The sequence below is a fragment of the Hesperophylax consimilis genome, chromosome 12 (assembly GCF_061612785.1).
Source record: "Hesperophylax consimilis isolate HC1 chromosome 12, BYU_Hcon_1.0, whole genome shotgun sequence".
NCBI lineage: Eukaryota > Metazoa > Arthropoda > Insecta > Trichoptera > Limnephilidae > Hesperophylax > Hesperophylax consimilis.
In genome coordinates this window covers 34,533,007-34,558,011 of record NC_142847.1, presented here as the reverse complement: position 1 = coordinate 34,558,011, position 25,005 = coordinate 34,533,007, and the positions used below count along the sequence as shown (strand labels likewise).

At 35.1% G+C, this 25,005-nt stretch overlaps 1 protein-coding gene across 1 annotated transcript; it reads right to left on the bottom strand.

Annotated features, from left to right (window-relative positions):
- Window positions 1-61: 61 nt before the first annotated feature.
- Window positions 62-22,672, bottom strand: LOC149419542 (sodium-independent sulfate anion transporter-like). The gene is made up of 11 exons (XM_089637876.1): window positions 22,496-22,672; window positions 15,936-16,131; window positions 15,161-15,381; window positions 14,560-14,737; window positions 13,216-13,380; window positions 11,741-11,902; window positions 9,515-9,655; window positions 1,742-1,887; window positions 992-1,183; window positions 285-438; window positions 62-178 (listed from the first exon to the last, which is right to left on the bottom strand). Exons 1-11 carry the CDS (start codon window positions 22,670-22,672, stop codon window positions 78-80), a joined length of 1,833 nt encoding a protein of 610 aa, XP_089494002.1. The 3' UTR covers window positions 62-77.
- Window positions 22,673-25,005: the final 2,333 nt, after the last annotated feature.

The window sequence follows — 25,005 nt, the reverse complement described above, 5'->3', positions numbered from 1 at the left end:
TTTAAATATAATTTATGTTCTCTATAGAACATATACTAACTATGATTAATACTAGGAATGACTGCTTTATATAACTGCTATAAGGATGTTGTTGTTTCTGTGTTGTTGAATCTTGTGATTTGTCTGCCTTCTTCCGGTACATCCAGTTTAGTTTCGGAGTTTGTATTGGCAATGTTACCTGAAAAGATATCAACTGTATTAGTATCATTAATAACCTGTGCACAATTTTCTAGTGGGTGGGATTACATACTGGAAGAGACTTACAACAGGTTTGAAAAACTTACTATTTAAAAGTTGTATCAATTCATCCACAGTTGAACAATACAAAAAGCTGTCCTTTATTTCTGCTTGTAGCTTTTCTTTGATGGTTGGTCGACATCGCAGGAATATAATTGTTTTGCTCAACTTTTGGAAATCTGTCAGCAATGATTTGATGCCCTAAAAAAATAAACCGACACTCAAAAAAAAATGTAGTATCATGGAATACAATTCTTCATCACTGAATATCACACGAATCTTCATATATCCCTCTTATCATGGAGTTTTTAGTGAGACTAAGGTTGGGGGGTTTCAAACTTTGTCACATTTGATCAAAAACTGAAACGGGCCGAGGAGTGGCGTTAAACGGAAACCATTCAATGAAAAAAAATCAGTGTCAAAAAGTAGTGTTGGTCGTAAATTTGGTCATCAATCAAATGTGACAAAATTTGAAATTCCCCAACCTTACTCCAATATTTTCTTCTGCATACATCGATCAATCTACTAATATAAAGAGGAGTGTCTGTGGCGGGCGGGCAGCCTAGCTTTTTTTTTTTTTTTTATTTCGAAATTTATTTAATTTATAGAAATTTTGCACACTTGACCTTCAAAACATAGTCTGCGTCTAATAAAAAAAAAACTCTGCGTAAAGCCCAGGCAGTGTTGGGGACTTCAACTAGTATAATATCATTGACAGCTTCATAGTTGCGATATTTTAGGATGAGCATGTTACCTGCAAGCTTGTCCAATCAGCCCTCTGTAAGTGCATGCAATCTATGACAACGATTTGGTTTCCGCTGTTGTCCACGGCGTCCAATGACTTGGCACTCCCTGCCTTTCCTATCCTTTCTCTGAAATAGTTGGCTGAGGGGAAGAATAATCCCCCACTAGGTGTCACCACCGTGTAAGACGTGTTGGGATTCAACTGAAAAAAAAAACCCACATTCTATCAATATAATTATTATATAGATTAAACACATTTAAAAAAATCAGTCAATCTAAGTAAGTATAAGATAGGTACATTAACAAGCCTAAAGGTAAAGACACACTGGGCACATGTACGCTGCATTACTTCGTTCCCAGGGCAACGCGCACACTTGTCCTACGCACCCAACGCAATTTAAATCGTACATCACGATATTCAAAGATTTTTACGTTATAAATCACCCTGTAATATCTTACTAAATCTATTTGTTGTTTATCTCCCATTTTGACAACAAAACGCCAAAACAATCTTAACCTTAAAGGGTAAATTAATTCATTGGAAGGCCTTCCACCAACCCCATCTTTCTATCACTCGTCCCACTCCGATGTGGACAGTGTAGATTGGTGTTGCGTGCGAAGCTCAGGATTGGGTGCGTGCGACAAGTGTGATTCTGAAGCATCAATTTTACATCGGCCCGGTGTGTCCTTCCCTTAATAGAGCAAAATAGTAACTGTGTAATATTACTTGTATTATCGAAAACATAGTTTTGTTACATACCATCACTATTTCCATATTCAATCTTGGTCTGGAGTTGAAATACAGCAGCAGCAGTATGTCTATGGCGATTCCAACCAATATTCCAAACTCAACTCCAAGGAATAAACAAGCTATAAATGTTCCAAACAATGGCACCAAATCCAGTTCTGAAATACAAGGTAAAAATGTGTTTTATTTTGAAGGTTTTTTTTTCTTTTCGAAGTGAGAAAGTTGGGAATCTGGGTCTTGGAGATGACAAAAGCCAGCAAGTTGTTCGTTATATACAGGATATTAAGGGACGTACTGGACTTCAAAAGTTGGAGTTCCTCAAGGATCTGTTTTGGGACCGCTCCTATTTATTTTATATATTAATGATATAGTGAAGTGCTTAAAGTACTGTTCCATCAAACTTTTTGCAGATGACACACTTTTATATATTATAGCAAATAATATTGAAGATGCGTTGTCAAAAATACAAAATGAACTTAATGAATTATCTAAGTGGTTAAACATAAATAAATTGAAATTAAATGTAACTAAAAGTAAATTCATGGTATTAGGGAAAAAACTAAACGTACATACTGTCCTAAATATAGACAATCAAAATATGGAAGAAGTAAAAGAAATTAAATACTTGGGAATCATAATAGATAACAAGTTAAAATTTAACACTAACTTTGAAATTTTAAATAAAAAAATGGCGAAAAAGGTTAATTTCTTAAGTAGGATAAAAGGAAAATTGGACATTAAAACAAGGATATTGGTCTACAATACCACTGTAGCATCCCATCTAAATTATTGTACAAGTGTAATATTTCTAAGTAACAAAACCCAAATTAAGAGAATGGAAGTAATCCAGAACAGAGGCATGAGGTCAATACTGTGTTGTAGCAGGTACACCAGAATAAAAACCATGCAACGTCAACTCAATATTTTAAGTGTGTGGCAACGATTAGTTTATAATACCTTAGTGTTTATTTATAAGCTAAAAAATAAAATGTTACCTGACTATATGTCAAAGAATGTTAGAATTAATAGTGCAGTTCATTTATATCCTACGAGAAACTGCAACGATTTTAGGCTTCCTAAAACACATTTATCAGAAACACAAAACAATATTTATTATAAAGGTTTTAAAATGTTCAATGAACTCCCGGTAATTGTTAAGGAAGCTAAAAGTCTTGCAGTTTTTCGTGGATTATGTCTCAATGTTGTGAAATCTAAATTTTAGTATGTAAGAAGTAAATAATATTGTAGTAGTCATAGAAAATAATATATTAGGTATAAGATGTAAGCTCTTATAACTAAATAAAATATACATTAAAAAAAAAAAAAAAGTGTTTATGAAATTTAAAAAATATTCTTCCGTGTATCGTCACTGGTCACTCAGTTGAGTAACCACCCAGCTTCTCACATCGACCCTAGCTGTCCTATACCTACTGGTTTTATATATTTTTAGTTTTAAAAAATGTCACCGGAGACCAAAATATCATTTAAATTTTTTAATCCAAATAATGTCAGGAATCACAGGTCAAAGAAAGTCAAGTATGTCCCTTACCACCCTTTATATGCAGTTGATTCCGCTCAATCAGGATATATTTTATCCCAAATATGCAAAGTATGGTAGGTAAAAATAATTGAGTTTTTTTAATACATATTTTTAGGTACAGTTTATACATATTTTGAGTACCCTCTGGGGCCTTAGCATGAGAAGTCGATATAGCCCTATAGCAATACGATATCGTTAAAATACGTCATCAATGAGCACTTAACGACATATGCTAGCACGATCAAAATATAACAACCGACGATTGTTAAAATTCCTTGTCTATGGTCAAAGTAGCGACCGTATCGTTAAAATTGCGAGCATGAGAATGTATCGATAGGATAACTTCCGACCGACGGTTGCTAAAAGCCCGCCGAATATAACGTGGGGTCTTGAGTGTCAGTTAAAACTTTGGTTGGCTGTCGATATACATATATTTTTTAATAATGTCGTTCATTATGCAAAATTTCTGGTTCAATGAAAGGAGGCAGGTTAGGGAAGATCGTAGGATTGAAAGGCGTCGTTTACGCGATCAATTGAATCCGTTCGAACTTGCAGAGACGGAATTCAGACAATTGTTTCGAATATCTCGCATTATGGCTAGAGATCTCATTGATGAATTAACTCCTTTTCTAGTGTCAAAAAATACATTAGGACTTCCAGTATACATTAAAGTGAGAGTATTAAATATTATTGATATCTTAGTAAAACAAAAACACAATATAAATCTATCCACCACTGGAACGACCACGTGAAATAAATAAATTTGTTTCGATTGCTGATGATAATTTTTCACAATAAAGTGATTAAAATGATCAAAAGTGAAGTTTATTAATTAGTTGTATTATTTATGATGTTGACAGGTACTCGCACCCATCAGCTTCTTTGCTACAGGGAGCTACCAACGTGGAGTAGGCCAAGATCACTTCTTGGCGATAGGGCAAACTACCGTTAGCAAGTGCATAAAACTGTTTATGAAAGCAGTTTTAGAACATCTGTACAGAAGATGGATACATTTTCCGGCTACAAATGAAGCCCGCAAGCAAGTAGAGAGTAGTTTTAGGGAAAAATTAAACTTTCCACATGTTCTGGGATGCATCGATTGCACCCACATCGCCATCGTCACCCCTTCCAGACACGAGGAGCAGTACAAAAACCACAAAGGATTTTATTCGCTGAATGTTCAAGTGGTAAATATTTTTTCAGAAATAAAACAGCCGGATTGTTGTTTTCAAATTTTATTGAAGGTTTTTTATGTTTGATAAACAGGTCTGCGATGCTACGTTGAAAATATTGAGCATCAACACACGCTTCCCGGGTACTGTCCATGACCAATTCATTTGGAATAATAGTTTAGTCAAAACTGAAATGAACAGACTATACAATCAGAGAATTGGGACATATTTCTTGCTAGGTATGTATTTCAACAACTCATTTAAAAAAAAGGCAAAAAAATCATAATTTAGTAGTTATATGTACCAATTATAATGGGTGTTTTGTTTCAATCAGGCGATTCTGGATATACACTCGAGCCTTATCTGATGACACCAATATTGAATGCAGTCGAGGGGAGTGCCCAATACAGATACACAAAGGCGCACTGTGAGGCGAGATGTTCCGTAGAACGCCTATTTGGGGCATGGAAGGCTATATTCCGTTGCCTCAGGAAAGACAGAGTTCTCCATTATGAGCCCGATGCTGCTGGTCAAATAATTATTACTTGTGCTATACTATACAACATGATGAAGCACTATAAGTCAGTTTCCTTGTTGAACTATACCTATGCATTTAAAAAAGTAAGGCAACAGTACAAAATATTAATAAATTTTTCTCTATTTTCAGATTAACAGACGATTATAATGATAATGTAGAGTTAAGAGAGGTTGAGCTGCTGCACCAGCCTGAAGATGTCAGCAGGGTTGTTGCAGCCCGCAGAGTGAGAGACGAACTAGTGCGAAAGTACTTCTCCCACGAATGATAATATATTAAACAAGGAAACTGACTTATAGTGCTTCATCATGTTCAAACATTGTATCGTATGTACCTACATTGTAAAAACAATTCACGCCTCATAGAGACATTGCAAGAGTTTGAAGAACTGCTACTAATCAAGTATACATATATGCAAAGCGCTGCATGCAATATTTCTCAAAAAGAACTTCAATAGTACTTTAAAACACTGTATTGTATGTACCAACACTGTAAAAACAATTCACGCCTCACAGAAACATTGCAAGAGTTTGAAGAAATGCTACTAATCAAATATACATATATGCAAAGCGCTGCATGCAATATTTTACAAAAAGAACTTCAATAGTACTTTAAAACATTGTATTGTATGTACCGACACTGTAAAAACAATTCACGCCTCACAGAAACATAGCAAGAGTTTGAAGAACTGCTACTAATCAAGTACATATTCATATATGCAAAGCGCTGCATGCAATATTTCACAACAAGTACTTCAATAGTAGTTTAAAACATTGTATTGTATGTACCTACATTGTAAAAACAATTCACGCCTCACAGAGACATTGCAAGAGTTTGAAGAACTGCTACTAATCAAGTACATATTCATATATGCAAAGCGCTGCATGCAATATTTCACAACAAGTACTTCAAAAGTACTTTAAAACATTGTATTGTATGTACCTACATTGTAAAAACAATTCACGCCTCACAGAGACGTTGCGAGAGTTTGAAGAACTGCTACTAATCAAGTACATATTCATATATGCAAAGCGCTGCATGCAATATTTCACAACAAGTACTTAAAAAGTACTTTAAAACATTGTATTGTATGTACCTACATTGTAAAAACAATTCACGCCTCACAGAGACGTTGCGAGAGTTTGAAGAACTGCTACTAATCAAGTACATATTCATATATGCAAAGCGCTGCATGCAATATTTCACAACAAGTACTTCAAAAGTACTTTAAAACATTGTATTGTATGTACCTACATTGTAAAAACAATTCACGCCTCACAGAGACGTTGCGAGAGTTTGAAGAACTGCTACTAATCAAGTACATATTCATATATGCAAAGCGCTGCATGCAATATTTCACAACAAGTACTTCAAAAGTACTTTAAAACATTGTATTGTATGTACCTACATTGTAAAAACAATTCACGCCTCACAGAGACATTGCAAGAGTTTGAAGAACTGCTACTAATCAAGTATATGTATATGCAAAGTGCTGCATGCAATATTACACAACACGTACTTTAAAATATTGTATTGAATGTATCTAAATTGTAAAAAAATGACATTTGTTGTTGAGTTTCACTTTTTCACAAGAAACATAAAAATTATGAACATACAAAACGTTAATAAAAATAAAAATTTAACACACAAAGTATACAAAAAACTTATTATCTTGAAAATTATAAAAAAAAACCTAAAAACTAATCGCAGTATCCTCCGACTCCAACTGCAACGTATAGTTGGGCGAGTTAGCAAATTATGTTGACGGTTGTTTCGATGGTTGAGTTTGTCTAGAATTAGAAATGTTTTATTAGAGATCTCATTCATTCTACTTTCATCGTACCTCCTAGCTGGACTGCTTGCCTCTCCAAGGACAATTGTTAATAATCGTGTTCCATCCCTCGTGAACATACTTCGCAATCTCTCAAGTGACATATTAAATAATGCAATATTTAATTTAATTTGTTCAGTTTTGTACATTAAATGTTTTTAAAAGCCTGTATAGATGTATAGCAAATAAATACCTCGCCAACTGTCGTTGGAGTAAACAAACCCTTTCACGTTCCACTGCCGTGTATCTCTGAAACAAGAGATGATAATTCATTAATTTACTAACTTAATTTACCTTCTATAGTAAATGAGTTATTAGTGCCAGTGAGACGAGACCAGAAATGCTTTTCATGTCTATGTAGACACTGTATCTTGCCCGGTCTCGGGGTGCCCTGACAAATAATTACAAAAAGGAACAGGAAATACCTCAAAAATGTCAGCAAATCGATCCATTGAACTCTGAAATGATAAATAACAACTCATTAATTTAATTTAAATAACAATAGGTAGTCGACATACTAAAAGGAAGATTATAAATGAATTTATTCATTTTGAATTTCTCGCCAAGCTGGATTTTACATGTTTATTAATTTTTTTTAACACAAAGAATATCTAAACAAACAGAACAATAAAAACTCCACCGCGCAAAATGGAAAAATAGTACATTGGGAATAGTACAATAAATAAATGAAATAAGTCAAAGCTAATAATAATAGAAGAGTATGTATGAGACGATGTATGAATGTAAATGAGGCAAGGAGTGTGTGCCAAGACCGAGTTGTTTGGCGGTCCGTCCTCTCTGCCTACCCCTGCGGGGAAACGGCGTGATGGTTAGTTAGTTAGTTAAGTCAAAGCTGGGCATTTTATTTTGTTCTACTAAGATTTAATTCTAATTTAAAAGTACAGTGCCACAATTATAAGTTGGCAGTGGCCTAAACATGGATTGACGCTATTTCTTTATATTTTAATCTGGCAACTTACACGTGTAGCGCTGTATTTGGGAGTGATTCGAAGAGAAATAGGAAATACCTTAAAAATATTGGAGAATTTATTAATAGCTCCCACAAGCTCCTTGGATGATTCGTTACTAGCCTCCTGCGCCATCACCATCCGAACCCCCACATCTGGCTTGTCAGTTAGCTTCCTCTTCTTGCTCGGGCGAGAAGGGGAAGCTATGTCACGCCATGTCTGTAAAATGTAAAAATAATGTCAGGTTAAAAGTGATTTACCGTCTTATATCAAGTGTCTCGATGATAGATTATATTAGAAGGTCAGCAAAGTTTGCTGCAACCAGTTTGTATAGGTAGGTACAAATACTCACTGTTTTCCACTGCTCGTCTGACTTAGCAGGACATAATTCTGCCAGTTGTTCCGCCAAATTCCGAACCCCGAGGTCCCACAAACCTTCCAGCGGCGAACTCCGAATGGTCAGCCATATAGCTGGTTAGCAGTCCATTTGACTGGTCGTCGACCTTACTCTCTTCCTGAAATCATAATATCAGCATTTTGAATATCTTAAAATACTGCGTATGATTGAAATATTAGTAAAAATAACTTCAAAATTTTGACACAATAGAATGTAAGTATATCTCTTTGATAATAATGGAAATTCTTTCACATAAAAAGATAAATAAATAACTTACCCAGCTACCATTGCTTGCGACATCGTAAAATATTAAAAAAACAAGGCGGTTACAATGATCAAGCTTGAAATCTGACGTTTGACGTCTGACGTCTATCCAATTCATAGACAATTCCGTCCCAGTATTGCCAGCGTATATCGATTTGTATTTATTGCCTTATCGATGTCGTTAGAGATATCAATAGTGTTCTCATGCTAGGGAAGTCGTTATAAAATGGTCGGTAGATACGCTTAGCAATACGATATCGTTAAGTTCGATCGATTCTCATGCTAAGGCCCCTGGTGTATTTAATTAAAAAAAATTTATTTATTTATTTACAGAACCAAAGATGGGATGAATTAATTTTAAAAAAATTAAAAAAAACATGAACAATTACCTAAAATGTTATTTCATACTCCCGGGGGGGCAATGCACAACAACTTTACGTTGACAGTGTCAATGGACATCGAACAGCCGACGTGGTCAAAGTCTACAGAAGAACAGTGATGAAATGGATTTGTGTGAGGTATTACTCACTCAGTACTGGATTCCACACAATATTTTTATCATTTTGAGTGTTTTTTTCAAAAATTTCTCAATATTCCCTAGAATATTCAAAATTTCTCAAGAATTTGCCCTAAATTCGTCGACAAAATAGAATTTTCCCCAGATTTCTTACTTTTTTCCAAAACAACTCACTTCCTCCCTTTCAAATTCAAATTCCCCCAAATCTGGGGACTTCTCCCCAGACATATCATCACTGCTACCGAATTACTGTCGAATGAACTCAAAATTCCAGTAGCGGGGTGCATCCCCTCCCCTCACTCCGCCGCCTACCGCACACCCGTACTTCTTAACTATAATTTGTTTACTGAGACACCTTCTGCATGGAATTATCCCAATTAAAAGGATTTGTGTCCGAGATAACCCAAGTAAATTAGTATTAGTTTCTGTTCTTATAGTTTTATGTTTTGGCCCAAATTACCGGCTGTCCTGATAAACCAATGAAACGGAATCAACTGTAATTATTATTATAAGGATGTAAACGTTTTTATTAATCCATGCAAATAGAGATTATTAACTTACTGCTGTTTCTCCATAGATCTCTAACTATTCCAATATCTATCATAAACATCACAGCACATATTATCACAGACGCTAGCGCCGCCTTAGGGATGAAGTAGAAATATGGAGTCAGGAAGCCAAGCGTCATCAAGACTATTATTCCTAAAAAATAATCACAGTCATTAGTTTACACTAGCAGCGATGAATGGCACTTTTTTTATTTTTGGAATAGCTAAATGAGTAAAATTTCGAATTGTAATACATTTTTAAGTATTGAAGAAAATATTAGTGATTCTTAAACGAAAATTTGAAACAGAAAAATCATAAAACGATACGGTCACATCTAGGACTTGAACCCAGGACCCTTACCTTGCCGGGGCATGACTCTAACAACTGAGCTAATGGGACCCTATCTCCTTCGGTCATATTTAACTGTATCATACTTCGAATAAGAACAACCAACATTATCTTCATTTTCTCACCACACATTTTATTGGATCCCATGTTAATGTATGATCGCAAGATTCAACTCGAACTTATTGTAATCTAGACAGTGTCTTGGATAAATATATCTTATTTTTATTTTCCTTGTGCGACATCTATTGACTTTTTCAGAAAAAGGATGAATATTTATATTTTTGGAACAACTTAATGAGTAAAACCTCAAATTATAATATTTAATAAGACAATATTAGCAATTCTTAAACGAAAATTCGAAACAGAAAAAGATATGGTCACATCTAAGACATGAATCTAGGACCCTTACTTTGCCGGGGAACGGGTCTCTTTTTCAAATTTTCGTTTTGGAATCGTTAATATTGTCTTCAATAATTGAAGAGTACTTTAAATGATACTAATGCATCGAAAACTGATAATCTTTAGATGAAAATAAAATTGATTCGGAGAGAAAAGATAGTAAATGTTTTTTGTTTTCTTACAAATAGAGATAATAATATCCTCACTGGGATCTCTCATGCTGAGGATTCATTAACGTATTAAAATTTAGTAGTATGAATAATAATAAGTAATTAAAAATAGGTAGACGTATTAAATAGTGTTCTTTCTGAAATAATTATAAATATATTACATTGTAGATATCATTTGAGATTTTCACGGCCTAAAGTATTATAATCACATTTGGCCTGATGATGGACACTGTGATGCTGTCCAAAACGTTGGCTAAAGAAGGATGTAGTGTTTTTTTAGGGTTCCATGATAACTCAACACAATGACAATTCAATACACCTTTAAAAAGTGATCTTTGGTAATTAAAAGCGATGAAAAAAAACTATCATATAAACCTAACATACGTAACACATTTAATCTGATTTTTGTTTCATCACTTTTCATGACTTCTTTTTAAAGGTGTGTTGAATGGTCATGTTTATGAGTTATCCGATCACCATTTTTTAGCGCAGTTGAGTGGTTTCGGTTTTAGTCTGTATTTGGTGTCAGTATATTTTCTATTTCTGATCTCCCTGTGTTTTATATCAAGCTTTTTATTTGAGATTTAAATTTTATAATATTGTTGTGACTTTTGAATGAGAGTGAGATTTAGTTGTAGAGTTTAGTACCATAGTATAGGAAGCTTTTATGCCCAAATGTTAGATTTGTAGTTGCTTTTTGGATATCTTTTTGACCCAGAGATTGAGTGTTTATAATATTTATGTATTTATTTATACTGGGTTTTTACAGATGATCTCACTTACATGATAACAATCCAGTTATAAAAACTCAGTTAATACACAAATAGGTACAACAATTATAAAAATCTACTCATATATGGGATACATTATTTTTCATGCATGTAATAAAAAATTACATATAAAACAAATACAAATAAAAATACAGAATTATGTGAAAGCTCACTCAAAAGACAAATAGTACAAAAAAGTAAAATACAAAAGAGACACAAATAGAGACTATGGAATAATATATGTATTATTTCTTGTATTTTAAGAATAAAGGTATTTATAAATGAAGTCGTACAACATAGGATCAGAGTTGGTTCAGAAATCCACAAGGACCATTTAGTGTGTCATTCTAGGCGTGATGTCACGATTACACCCAACAAACATAACTATGATACAGAAGGGTCATATTCTTGCTTGCCGCACTGAAATATGTCATCACGCCAAAGGAAATTGCAGCCTGGTTTGAATACCTCATTCCAGGTCTGTCTTTTGCTCCAGTAACAGGTTAAATTAGTATATCAATAGGTGTTAATAATAGTGATTACTTTCATACCAGTATACAATCCAGCTCCTGGGGTTCTCACTCCCGAAGCGTTGCTGACAGCACTCCTGGAGAAGGAACCATTCACAGGAATGGACTGCACAAAAGAACTGACCACGTTGGCCAGGCCCAGGGCTATTATTTCTTGACTTGCATCAAGCACTTTTCCTTTAGCTGAAAACATTGGTAAACAGTGAAAATCACGTCATACATCCAACACATATCCTAAAAGCAGATTTTTTTATTGTCTTTAATTTTCAAAGTGAATATGCTTTAGGAATTTGAAATTTTCAAGATAATCGTTCATTCAGTAGGGCACACAAATTGTATTATTCTCCTGATGATGGAAACTGTCTTGGACCCTTGAAAAGTTGATTGAAATATTCCCTTATACTCTAAGGAGGTATCTCAATTCTTTATCAAACAAACCAGCCAATTTTTAACCCTTCCAGCGTTTTATTTTATATTATATTTATTTATTTTATAATATATTTCCATTTTTTATAAAAGTATTTTTATCTTTTTTCTCTATCATGCGGAAATACGTAAAGAGAAATAATAATTATTTCCATTTTGCCTCAATTATATAAACTGGATGCCATTAATAAAATCCTAAAAATAGCCAAAATTAATATTTCATATTTTGGGTCGCTATCGTAACCATCGATTTAACTTTCCAAAAAATATTTATTTTTGTTATTGTATGAACGATATATAAGCGAAGTTGCAGTTTTCTTACAAATTCCCCGACAAATATTTTCGTCATATCGAGTTCTCTCAATTTTTCTACAATTGGAGTAAAAAATTAAGCAAAAATGGTTAGCGTTTTTGACGTTTGTTTTTAAAATTTATTTTTTAGAAGTCGTAATGTTTATTTTCTAAAACAGTAATTGTTTTTACGGAAAATTAAAAAAAAAATAAGATTCATAAATAGAAATATACAGAAAACATTTCAAACTCAACAAAAATGTTTAAAGTACTGAAGAGTTAAACATGGATGGAATCTCTCTGGGGGAGATAGCGGGATAATTAACAACCACAACTGGAGACAAATGCAGCTGTTGGGAGTGGAATACATCAAGAGAAAGAAACACCCATTCGTACAATGTGGTGCCAATATCCTGAGATGACAGGAAGAAAGCTCAGATGCTTACAGAGTTATGAAAACAGGAGACAACCCTAATGATCCTTAGAAAATGGGCTACTGTCAAAGGAATAAGGCAAATGGTAGATAGATATCATATTGGATCTATGGTCTGAATGATTACGTTTATGAATGCAACAGTTCTTTGGAGATCAGTAGATATTCTCCACCCTCTATTATTCACTCTTCTGCTTTTCATACAGGCAATTTCAGGTTCATCATTTTCATTGGTTACTTAATCAATGGATTTAACTCACTGATGAAAGATTGGTGGAATCAAACCCTAGAATGTATATCTTTATGTAACACAAGTAGTCTCAAAAGTTTTTTTTTTTTCACCCACAGAAAGCTTTTGCGATGGCCACATTGGCGATGATTCCAATCAGAGGCACCACGCAAATTCCTGCTCCTAAGTGGCCTGTCATCTCGGTGAAGCTGTAGGTCTCGTTGCCAAGAGTGGTGTTGAAGTTGGGAGGACCAAACGCTGGCAATCCGGAGACTATCTTTCCTGCAAATTAAAAAAATTAAAAATCTTTCGGTTGTCTCTGCGTCAGTTTGCAGGAAATATGGTTCAACCAACTCATATTTGCTTTGAATTTATGTGTCATTTTCAAAATTATGCCTATGATCGAGTTTTTCTTTTCAAGAAACTTTTTTTTTCATTTTCTGTTCTATATTAGAAATGTGTAGGTATTTCTTTTGTTTGAACATCTTAGGGTTAATTGTGGAAAAGATAAAAGTAAGCTCAGATTTCATGATTTTTCAAGGGTCTGTACTTTTTCCATTTTCAAAGATGTGTTATTTACTAGGTAGGTAACTAGATTTACTGAAGGTTTTCCGAAAAGTAAATTTCTGATCGTCTCTCTAATTTACCAACAAAAAATTTAATTATACGGGTTTTGGACACATTTTGGCCAATTTGCAAACAGCCGCGAATGTACGCTGCCCAAAATGTGGCCAAATTGAAGAGATATATATATTAATTATTTTAAAAGTTCCCGCGTGTTCGTAACTTCGATATTCACAAAGTTAACAGTTTTCCACAACTAGTAGTTTCACAATTTATCAAGAGACATCTGGCATCTCTAGTACAATATATAAATGCAATCAAATATCGTCGACGCGATTTTTTTTCACGACGGTTTGTTGTCACATTAAAAATTAATTAGAAAATTTCCTATTTTTGTTTTTTGAAAGACACAGATCCTGAGGAAAATATTTTTTCATGTACCTTCACAAATCCTGCAATAATTATAATATCCCAAGAATTTTTGTCACGGGTCTGCGCTAGTCATTACAATATAAATATATTTGTCGTCAAAGGGTCTAATCTACATCTTAATGGACACTTAGAGTCGAGGGTCGTGTTGGAGGAGAATACTTAGGATTCAACCTACCGCCGGGCACACGAATCTATCCATTCTGAAAGAGCTAGTAGAGCAGTTCTGAAAGTTGGCCGACAATATAATATATGATACCTTATTTGAATATATTGCTCGCCACACTTGAGAACTTGAATCTGGAGAAGCTCATAGTCACGGCAAATGGAAGGCTTGAATATCACCGATGTGTTCGACTGATCGTTAAAGTGTCACAGGCATGTATGAGTGGAGCAGCCTGGTTTATCAGGGCAAATGGAGTGATGATTCACGAAGTAGTGAACATTAATTAAATAAATGTGGCTAACCTGTTAGTTTGAGAACGGTGGATCCGTGTAAATCCAACACATAGGCGACAATGGTACAAATGATGACCACAGCAGCATTCCTTCCAACAGACGTGAACCAGATGGTCTTCTGTATCATGGATTGTCGCTTGCTCAGCTCTTCTCCTTTCTTGGGCTTAATCTTTATTTCCTTCAGTTGCTAAAGAAAAATAATTGTAAATTGAAATTTATGGTAAAATTTATAGTTATATACGAGCATTTGCGCGTGATTTGGATTGAAAAAAAAATACGGAGTCATGTCTTCCCTTTCGACAGATAAATCGATATTTCAATGATCCACATCTCGTGATGAGAAATTCATACATAAAAAGCTGTTCAAATTTCATAACGCCAGAGATAAGAGCTCGAGAGTTATCCCTGAGACATATCTACAATGAAAGTCATCTCATTTTTTTAAATAAATCAAAAGATAGGTGTTGTTTGTTTTTGAGCCATGGCTATTTTGCATTTCCTCCCAGGAGCGGGCACCATATTATTACACTAAAACACAAACGACTTTAAAAATACCTACGATACTACTAATCATGAGAACCTTGATTCATGAATCAAGCAATGCCAATACCCTCATTCCCAGAAGAACGATGCAGCACACCACGCTCAGCACTGTGTCGCCCGTGCGCACCTCCCCAATGTGTGCCGCCACCGCATCCCAGATCTCCAGGAAGGTCTCTGCCTGAAAGGAAAGGCCCAGCAGCCCCTTGAGCTGCGAACAGGCGATGATCAACGAGGCAGCCGAGGTGAAGCCAGACACCACAGGGATGGACACAAAGTCCACCAGGAACCCTGTGTTGTGATAAAATAATTATGTGATTAACTTTATTATTTTGATTATTTAACTGCATTACAACATCCTTTTTAACTAAATTGGCAAGTCAAAAGATATATTTATATTATCTTTTATTTGTAATAGTAGTGGTCCTAGGAAGGTTCCTTGAGGAACGTCATCGTATAAAGTTTTAGAGTATTGAGTGGCCTGTTTAGAAAGTCTTCTTAAACACTTTTTGTAGATTTTTTGCAAAGCAGTATTCGACGATAACTTTTTAATATTTGGTAGGTACCTATCCACCTATCAAATATTTTCGCAATTTAATTTTAAATTAGTTAATGTTTTCTTCTATTTTTTTATTCTGTTAATTCGCAAAATTAATATCTTCATTGCTCCGTACATCAACGACTTTTGAATCTGGTTTTTTTTCTGAAATCAAAGATTGATTTTTCCATTTCATGTGTGTGCTTGAGCTACAGGATTTCATTTTTTCCTAATTTTAATTTTTATTTAAGTATGTTATGTGCGGGGTCTTAAAGAGTACCTTAGAAGTTTAGAAGTAGGTACTAACCTAATCTGGAGAAGCCTACGAGCAGTTGTATGAATCCTCCAAGAAAGCAGAGCAACACTGCGAAGTCTGCATTTGTGTGCGTGGTATACGTGAACGTAAGCAGAGACAGCAGCGCTGTGGGGCCGATGTTGATTTCGGGGGTGGTACCAAAGAAAATGTACACTAGGCTGCCGGCAAATGACGAGTAGAGGCCGTACTGCAACATTAATTAATTGGATATTAATTAATTTAATATTGCATCTAAAAAAACATGTTTTCCTGAAAATATTTGTTTCGCCCCCTTAAAATTTTGAGTGTCCTATATTCAAAATATTGAACGATAAAAAATATGTGAGATAATTACTACCACTTTTTTAAACACATCTATTTTAATTTCGATTTTGTTTTCTTGATTGAATAAATTAATGACGTGTAATCTTGGAAGTGAAAATTAACCCACTTCCTACATATGATCGAGCTGAAACTTTTCAGATACACTCGTTGTCGATGACAATGCATTCTATCATGGTGGCACTCATGCACATTTTTTTCTGAAATGGATGATATTATATTTAATGAATAAAAAATTACGACAGTTTTTTTTTTTTTTTTTTTTCCATTATTTCTGGCTTTCACCCTTCAAGGGTGTTCTTGGCCATCATTTAAAATTATTGAGAAAGGTGTATTGAAAGGTGAATTTAAATATTAATTTTATTTAAATAGGCAAATTTCAAAATTATAATGAAAATTGGAGTCGAGTTCAGACTTAAAAGAGATGAAATGTTGAATGGAGGGGAGGCAATTTTAGTTAAGGCTTGATAGAAGAGAGGATATTTGTTTAGAGAGGGACAACCAAAAAATATGTGATCTAAAGTTCCCACTTCTAGACCACAGAATGTACAATCTGGGGAGTCAAGGACGTGAATTTTAAAAAGATGGGAAGGAACGGAACAATGACCGATCCTCATTCGAATGAGTGAAGAAATTTCTTTTTTGGAAAAATGAGGGAATTGCTGAAACCACGGTTTTGATGGTATAGTCCTTTGTATTGAGGCATAGCAGGCTCCCTTGGATTGACTAGCAATGTGCCAATACTCTGACCAAACATTGCGGGATCTTTCTTTGATGATGGAAAAAATGTCAGATAAGGGAATGTGGTTTACGAGGGTAACAACAGGGTTGGACGCTCCTTGTTTTGCCAAGGCATCCGCAATATCATTACCCATGATACCAACATGTCCAGGAATCCAAATCAGAGTTACAGATTTACCAGAGCTTTGAATGGATGCTATCATCTCTCGAATAAGGCATACAAAATGATCATCAGGATGAAGAAGAGGACTGGATTTAAGTTTTTGGAGGGAACTGAGAGAGTCAGAGAGAACGAGGGAATGTTCAAAATTATTTTTGATTATATATTTGAGAGATTCTATTATTGCAATGCACTCAGCTGAAAATATTGAAAATTGATTTGAAATTGAATGAAATATTCTATCATTAGAATTATTGTGGTAAACGTTAATACCTATACCACAGTTAGGAGAGTCGGGAGATTTGGATCCATCAGTAAATAAAAGAGAAAAGTTGGGCCATTTAGATAAAATAATGTCATTGAACATATTATTGACAGTTCGGGCCGGGAGATTGGAATGACTTTTAAAGATTCCGATCCCTTCTAATATTGTTGGGGATAGGGTGACGTGACTATATTTTAGTTTGTATAAGGGAAGTAGATCATTTTGGATGATGTGGAGCTCTGAGAGAGACTTAAAATTTTTACAGATGTCAGGAATAGGTTTAGTTGAAGCTCTGATTGTAGATGAATGGTTTGAGTCAATGAACAACGAGACGCTGGGGATAACCTGATGACATTTAGAATTTAAACATTTAAGAACAAATTTGTCAGCAAATAGTTGACGCCTTAAATAAAGAGGAGGATCAGAACATTCTACTTGAAGGGAATTGATGGGTGACGATTGCATCGCTCCAGTTATTATTCGCAAAGATTTAGATTGAATTTTGTCTAATTTATTAAGTACATTTTTTGAGGCAGTACTAAAAAGTGGGCAGGCATAGTCGAGATGGCTTCGAATAAGTGCATTGTAAAGCAACTTAATGCAAGTAGGGTGAGCTCCCCACCAAACGCCAGATAATGATCTGATGATATTTAAATTTTTTTCGCATTTAGTAACTAAATTATTAATATGGGAAGACCATTTAAGTTTCCTATCAAATGTTACTCCCAAAAATTTTACTTCAGAAGCGTTGGAGATTGGAGAATTTTTAAATAAAATTTGAACGGGGGGGTTTTTATGGCGGTTTGAGAAGGTGACACACTGAGTCTTTTGGATTGAAAGTTCAAGACCATGTAACGTGAGCCATGTGCAAAGGGCATTCATGGCTTCGTTAAGATATTTGACGGCAAGAGGGATGATTTTGGATGATAAGAAGAAAGCTATGTCATCTGCGAACTCGATAATTTTTATTTGTGGGGGAATAGTGGCATGCATATCATATGTGTATATATTATACAGTAAGGGGGACAATACATCGCCTTGTGGTAAACCCTTCCAAATAGACCTACTTTGAGGAGAAATATCTGGAAGTTCAATGAAAATTTTTCTATCTAGAAATAGATTAATAATTGATTGGACAAACATGGGGGGAAGGCCAAGGCCTAGAAGTTTTTTTTTCAGGATTGGGATGGAAACATTGTCAAAGGCGCCTTCTATATCTATAAAGACGGCAAGACAAACTTCCTGTTTGGAAATTGATAAATTAATATCAGTGCTGATGATGGCAAGGTTATCCTGAGTGGATTTTTTTTTCCTAAACCCAAATTGAGATGGAGAGAGAAGCTGTTTACTCTCGACAAAAAATTCTAATCGGTTTTTAATTAATTTTTCATAAAGTTTACTGAGGGTGGATGAAAGAGCGATTGGCCTGTAGTTGGATCCAAAATTTGGAGATTTGTTTGTTTTTAAAATAGGGATGATTATTTGAGAACTCCAGTCATCAGGCATTATACCAGTCTGGAAGATTTTATTTAAGATGCTTAAGAAGTGGTTTAGAACATTATCATTACTATTTTTGATTATGCTGTAAGGTATACCATCTCTGCCTGGAGATGAGTCCTTGACTGTTGATAAACCATTTTTTAGCTCAATTAAGGTGAATGGAGAGTCTAGCCAATGATTAGACATGGGAGTATTATAGATGGGCGTTATTTCATCTAAGTTAGGAACAGAAGGGGGGGCAATTTTGTCCAAGAATTCATCTATCCATTTAGAATGGGACGCTCGAGGAGATGGTGAACTGAAGGAGGATCGAAATCTTCGGATCATAGACCAAACTTCCGAAATTGGAGTGTTCGGAGATACTGAACTGCAAAAGTTGTACCACCCGGATCTTTTTTTTGACCTCAATACCCTTTTGGCATTGGATTCAGCGTTTTTGTATATAAGATAGTTCTCCATAGTCATATTGTAACGATAGGAAAGAGATTTAGCTTTCCGAATTCTTACTACTTTGGAACATTCCTCATCCCACCAGGGAGTTGGAGGGAGTTTTTTGAGAGATTTAGTTTTAGGGGGAGGATTTGATTTATTTATTGCAGTTATGAGCATTGATTTGAAGTTATTATAATCATCTTTGACGGAAAATATATCGGTGGCGGGTGAATTTAGTAGGAACTTGTCCATATGAGAGTTAAATTCATCCCATTTGGTGTGTTTCGTTTTAATCTTTGTCGAAATATGAGACTTGTCCGATTGGAAAGAAGTTTGATAAGTAATGATGATCGGGAAATGATCACTGGAGCAAGGGTCGGGGGACACCACCCACGAGGAGAGAGAAGCCAGACTAGTAGAACATATCGAGAGATCCACTGCACTGGGGTTTGTGCTGGGGCGTGAGATCCTAGTAGGAGATCCGTCATTCAAAAGGAAAAGGTTGGATTGATCTAGGAAATCCATCACACTTCGACCATCTCGGTCGGAGAAAGCAGAACCCCAGACGGGGGAATGGGCATTAAAATCGCCTAATATAAAGAAAGGAGGGCTTAGTTGACTTACAATTTGCAACCAAGTTTGTTTATTGAAGTGGGCTGTTGGGGGAAGATAGACTGAAATAAAGGATGTGTCCTTTATTTTAGCTGCAACCATTTGGAAGTCAGCATTGGGGGGTTTGATATTATTTATTGGGGAAAATGATATGGATTTTTTAATAAAAAGGGCAGCACCGCCGCCCGAACCTTCCGGGCGATCGTCGCGGAGACAGGAATACCCTCCCACATTAAAGTGGGTGGATGGAGTAAACCAAGTCTCCGAGATAGCAGCCAAAGAAATAAAGTTGGAATTTAATAGGTTAAGGAGATCAGATTTGTTAGAAATAGCACTTCGGCTATTCCACTGAAGTATTCTGACATCCTGAAGAGCCATTTTGAATAAATGATTTTAATGTGGAAATAATAGTAGCAGCGTTGGACGGTAGATTAGTTTGAGAAGAAATAAGGTCAATTAGAAGAATAATAAGAGTTTGGATAAATGAAGAATTGTCTTGGGAGAGTTTTTCAGAAAGTTTAAGAGAGTTCATTGAGGACGGATTATAATTATTTGCACACCCATTTGTGGCATTTGAAAGAGGTGAACCATTGGGATTTAAGAGCAGTGAGTTGTGTTGTTGCTGATCGTATCCAGGAGCCGGTTTAGAGATAGCGTTTTTGTATGTGAATTTAGTTGAACGAGAAGAAGTTGTTGTAGTGGAAGGAAGAGGGTTGGATGAGGAGTTGCTGGATAAAGCCTCAGCAAATGATTTTTTGACAGGCGGGAATAATTTAGAAGCCTGCAGAAAAGACAAGTTCTGAGAGGCCATAGAAATTTTAATATTTTTTTGGCGAGATTGTTCTGGGCAAGATGTGTTGATAGCTGTATGTGAGCCTGAGCAGTTAAAACATTTAGGTGAGGAGGAAGAAGGACATTGGTCAGCTGCGTGGTTTTCTCCACATTTAAAACATCTGGGTTGAGATCTGCATGCAGCTTTGGTATGACCAAAACGGCAGCAATTGAAACATTGAGTGGTGGGATATGTATACATTTCAACTGGTAATGAGTTGAAGAATAAATATATATGGGAGGGAAGAGATTGACCTTCAAAGGTGATAACAACAGATTGGGAGGGCTTCCAGGTAATTATACCCTCAGAGGAGTCCTTGTAATTTAGCCTCCTGGCTTTTATGGGATTGCCAATGTGTTGGGGGGTTGAAAGTGAAGACAGAATTTCTTCGATGGACAGATCGGTCGAGATACCTCTGACCAGGCCCATGCGAGTGACATTGAAAGTAGGGATATATGCCTTGAACTTTGAATTAGATGAAATGAAGATATTTTTGATGAAACTGTTGGCAGCTGGCCCTGAGAGGAATTCGACGGAGATTCGGAAGCGACCCTCGGCTTTTACACCTCCAGGTTTGATTGAAAGATTCTTGCTATTTGATAGGAATTTGCCAAATTCAAGAGGGTGGATGGTTTTTCCTTGCTCAGTTTTTTGGGCGTATGCTATGAATGGGCCACGGGAATGAGGAGAATAAAAGTTTGTTGGAGGAAGTTGAGAAAGTGCTGGTGGGGACAGTGAAGTCGAAGGCGAGTCAAGTTTTATTGGGGAAGAAGGAGTAAATTTCCTTTTTTTGGTAGAAGTCAAGATGACAGAATCACTGTCAGAAATTTCTACATTTTCCCCGTCTGGGGGGTCTGGAGAGGGATCTGGGGGCTTTGTAGGGGGTCCAGGAGGGAAATCTTCCTCCATTATTCACAACAGTAAACAACTACAATAATAGTATGAAAAATGACAGAAGTAAAAAAGTTTATAAATATCTGGAAATCAGCAGCTAAAAGTGACTCCTGGAAGATCAGGAGGGAGAAGAAACCTCAAGGCACAACACACTACACTTTTTTTTGCCAGAAAACAAAAAAGAATGGTAAAAAATTAATTTTAGATGGAGCAAAACAAAACAACTGATGACAGCCAAATGTTATTGTTGCAATCAATTAAAACAGTTATTATACGAAATTTCGGTACTATCCAATTGGAATTTCGCTAAGGTGTTAGCGTTGTTGGCTCCGGTCTCTGGGGAGAAAGGTTCGATCGTCAGTCCAACTATTTATTTGTTCCGTTAACCTCCCCTGAAAGTGTTTTGCCCTCCCCTTATGTCTCTTTCTCTCTTTCTCTGTCACCAATAAGATGTCTTCTTCTCCATTTATCTCTTTCTCTCATTGTATTTTCTTCTGTACATAATATGTGTCTGCATCTAATTATAAATAGTTAATATAATAGCCCTGACGAAGCTAGAGATATGCGAAACCTGGTTGGCTGTCATTTATTAATTCAATAAAAAAATGGTGAATTACAATGTGTGTTTTTTCATTTAGTATATTTTCTTATTATTTGGTTGTACGAAAGGGAATTAATTCATAGATGAGAACGAATCTTTATATGTTTCACATTTTTCGTTTGAAAGTTGTTATTATAATTTGAGGTTCTACTATTATCAGTTATTCCACTCCAAAAAGTTTGTATTTATTAACCTGTGGTTCTAGTCCGGCTAGCGAGGCATAGGCTATGGATTGAGGTATGAGGGTGAGAGCCACTGTGATACCGGCCACCAGGTCCGAGACAGCAGCAGATGCGTCATACTCCTTGGCCCAGCCCAATATGGGAAACGCCCTGCCCACCAACTTCTGCGGACTGAATTTCAGGATCATGGTGGAGAGACGACGTGTTCGCTGTGGAAAAAGAATAAATCGTGGTATTAATAATCTATATACCTGAAGAGTGCATGTATACACGGTGTCCTGAAACTAGTGGCACAGCGGGAAACTGGTTTACGTTTAATATAGAATCTGAAAACCCGATCTGAGCATTTCGATATATTTTTTTAAACCCCTTTTTTCGTCAACTAAAGTGTTAAAAAACTTTAGGGGCAGGGTTTACTACTTGACCATAGTTAAATTCAAATTAACAGACAAGCTAATCAGGGAAACGTGAAAACACCAAACAGCGCGGAGCGCAGGAGGCGGCGTGATCGTACCACTTTCAGTCATTTGTCAATAAATTAATCTGACAGTATATAGGCAACTCGCATTGTAATTTATTTATTTCACATATACGGCAAAACATGTGGCATTCACATACTAATTTACAGAGAATAGTACAGCAACATAAGGAATGCAACAATATAAATGTAAGTATAATGGTGGTATAATCAGTAAATAGTAAGTAAGGTTAAAAGTATGAAAAAACAAAGAGATATAAATATAATATAAGTAGCAATCTGTAGTATAGTAATAAGTCAAAGTAAGAAATTATATGTCATAATATACAATAAAGTAGTATAAGGAAGAATAAAGTGCTTATAAAATGTCTAAAAGGCATTAAGATTTTGTTAAAAATAAAATAAAAGATATTAGAAAGGTATATACTATTAGAAAATGAAAGGAATAAAATGTATACTATTGTAGTATGAAAAGGAAACAAAAGTAATAAATTACGTAAATCTACCGGGAGAATCGCGTGTATAATAATAATGTGCGACACTGCTTGACAGTCCGATAAAGTTTTACATAGTACCTATGATGACTATGATATATAATGCACTGATATCAGCTTCTAACTATCGAGTACTAGTAGTTTTTAATCTGAAGTACATAATCATTATGATGGTATGGTATTAATCGACAATTTTTGTTTTATGCTATATATTTATATGATAATAGACAATCAGCGTGATCGATGTTGGAATATTCATTGCCTAATCTGTGCAAGCGATGGATTATTGAATTTTGTTCTGCGTTAGTTCCAGTATTGTTGCAATAATAAGGTGACTTGAGTCTAGTTGGTCTACAGGGAACATGGTAATTTATCAACGAAGTTAATTCAGGGGAGTCAAACCAGTGATTGTTTATTTTAAATAAAAAAATTAGATCATTAAGTATTCTTCTATGTTTTAACGATAAGAGATGCATTAATTGTAATAATGAATCGTAATCAATGTCGTCAGAGGGAATTCCTAATTTGAAGTTGATTGTTCTGAGAAATTTGTGTTGGATTCTTTCAATGGAGTTTTTGTGCGTGATTTTTGTAGGAAGGGTTCCATATAGACGAATTATATTCTAATTGACTTCTGACTAGAGTTGTATAAAATAATTTTGATGTATGGATATTTTTGAAATCTTTAGATATTCTAGTAATGAAGCCCAACATTTTCATTGCTTTACTAGTTAATGACATTAATATGATTAGTAAATGATAATTTACTATCAAAGATTATACCGAGGTCCCTAATTTCAGGTACAGATAATAAAATGTGGTTGTTCAGTGTATAACTATATTTGATGCGGTTTTTTATTCTGAAAAAACTCATAATTTGACAGTTTTTAATATTGAGGGTAAGTTTGTTAATGGAACACCACTCTGCAAATTTTTTGAAATTGGATTGTAGGGACAAACAGTCATAGATATTTTTAGTGATTTTAAATATTTTAATATCATCAGGAAATAATAATATGTGAACATCAGAGAAAATAGAAGTGACATCGTTTATTAACAGTATAAATAATATTGGACCTAAGTGTGAACCCTGAGGCACACCGCTAGTGGCTTCGAATTCGTAAGACAAGTGTTCTTTGATACATAAAGTCAGTATACGTTTTGATAAGTAATCCTTAATTCAGTGTAATAGTTTACCACTTATTCCAAGTTTTGACAATTTATTTATAAGGATTTTATGACAAACCTTGTCGAACGCTTTACTGAAATCCGTATAAATTGAGTCGACTTGTTGCCTGTTAGCGAGAGCACATGAGATAAAGTTTTCGTATAGTGTAAGATTAGTTAGAGTAGATCGGCCAGAGACAAAACCGTTTTGAAATGAAGAAATATTAAATTTTACACAAGAACATATTTTATGAAGAATTAACTTTTCAAAAACTTTCGGTATCGACGATTGTATGCATATCGGTCTGTAATTTTCAACAAAAGACTTGTCTCCACTTTTAAATATTGGAGGAAGAAAGCTGTTTTACCATATTTGCGGGAA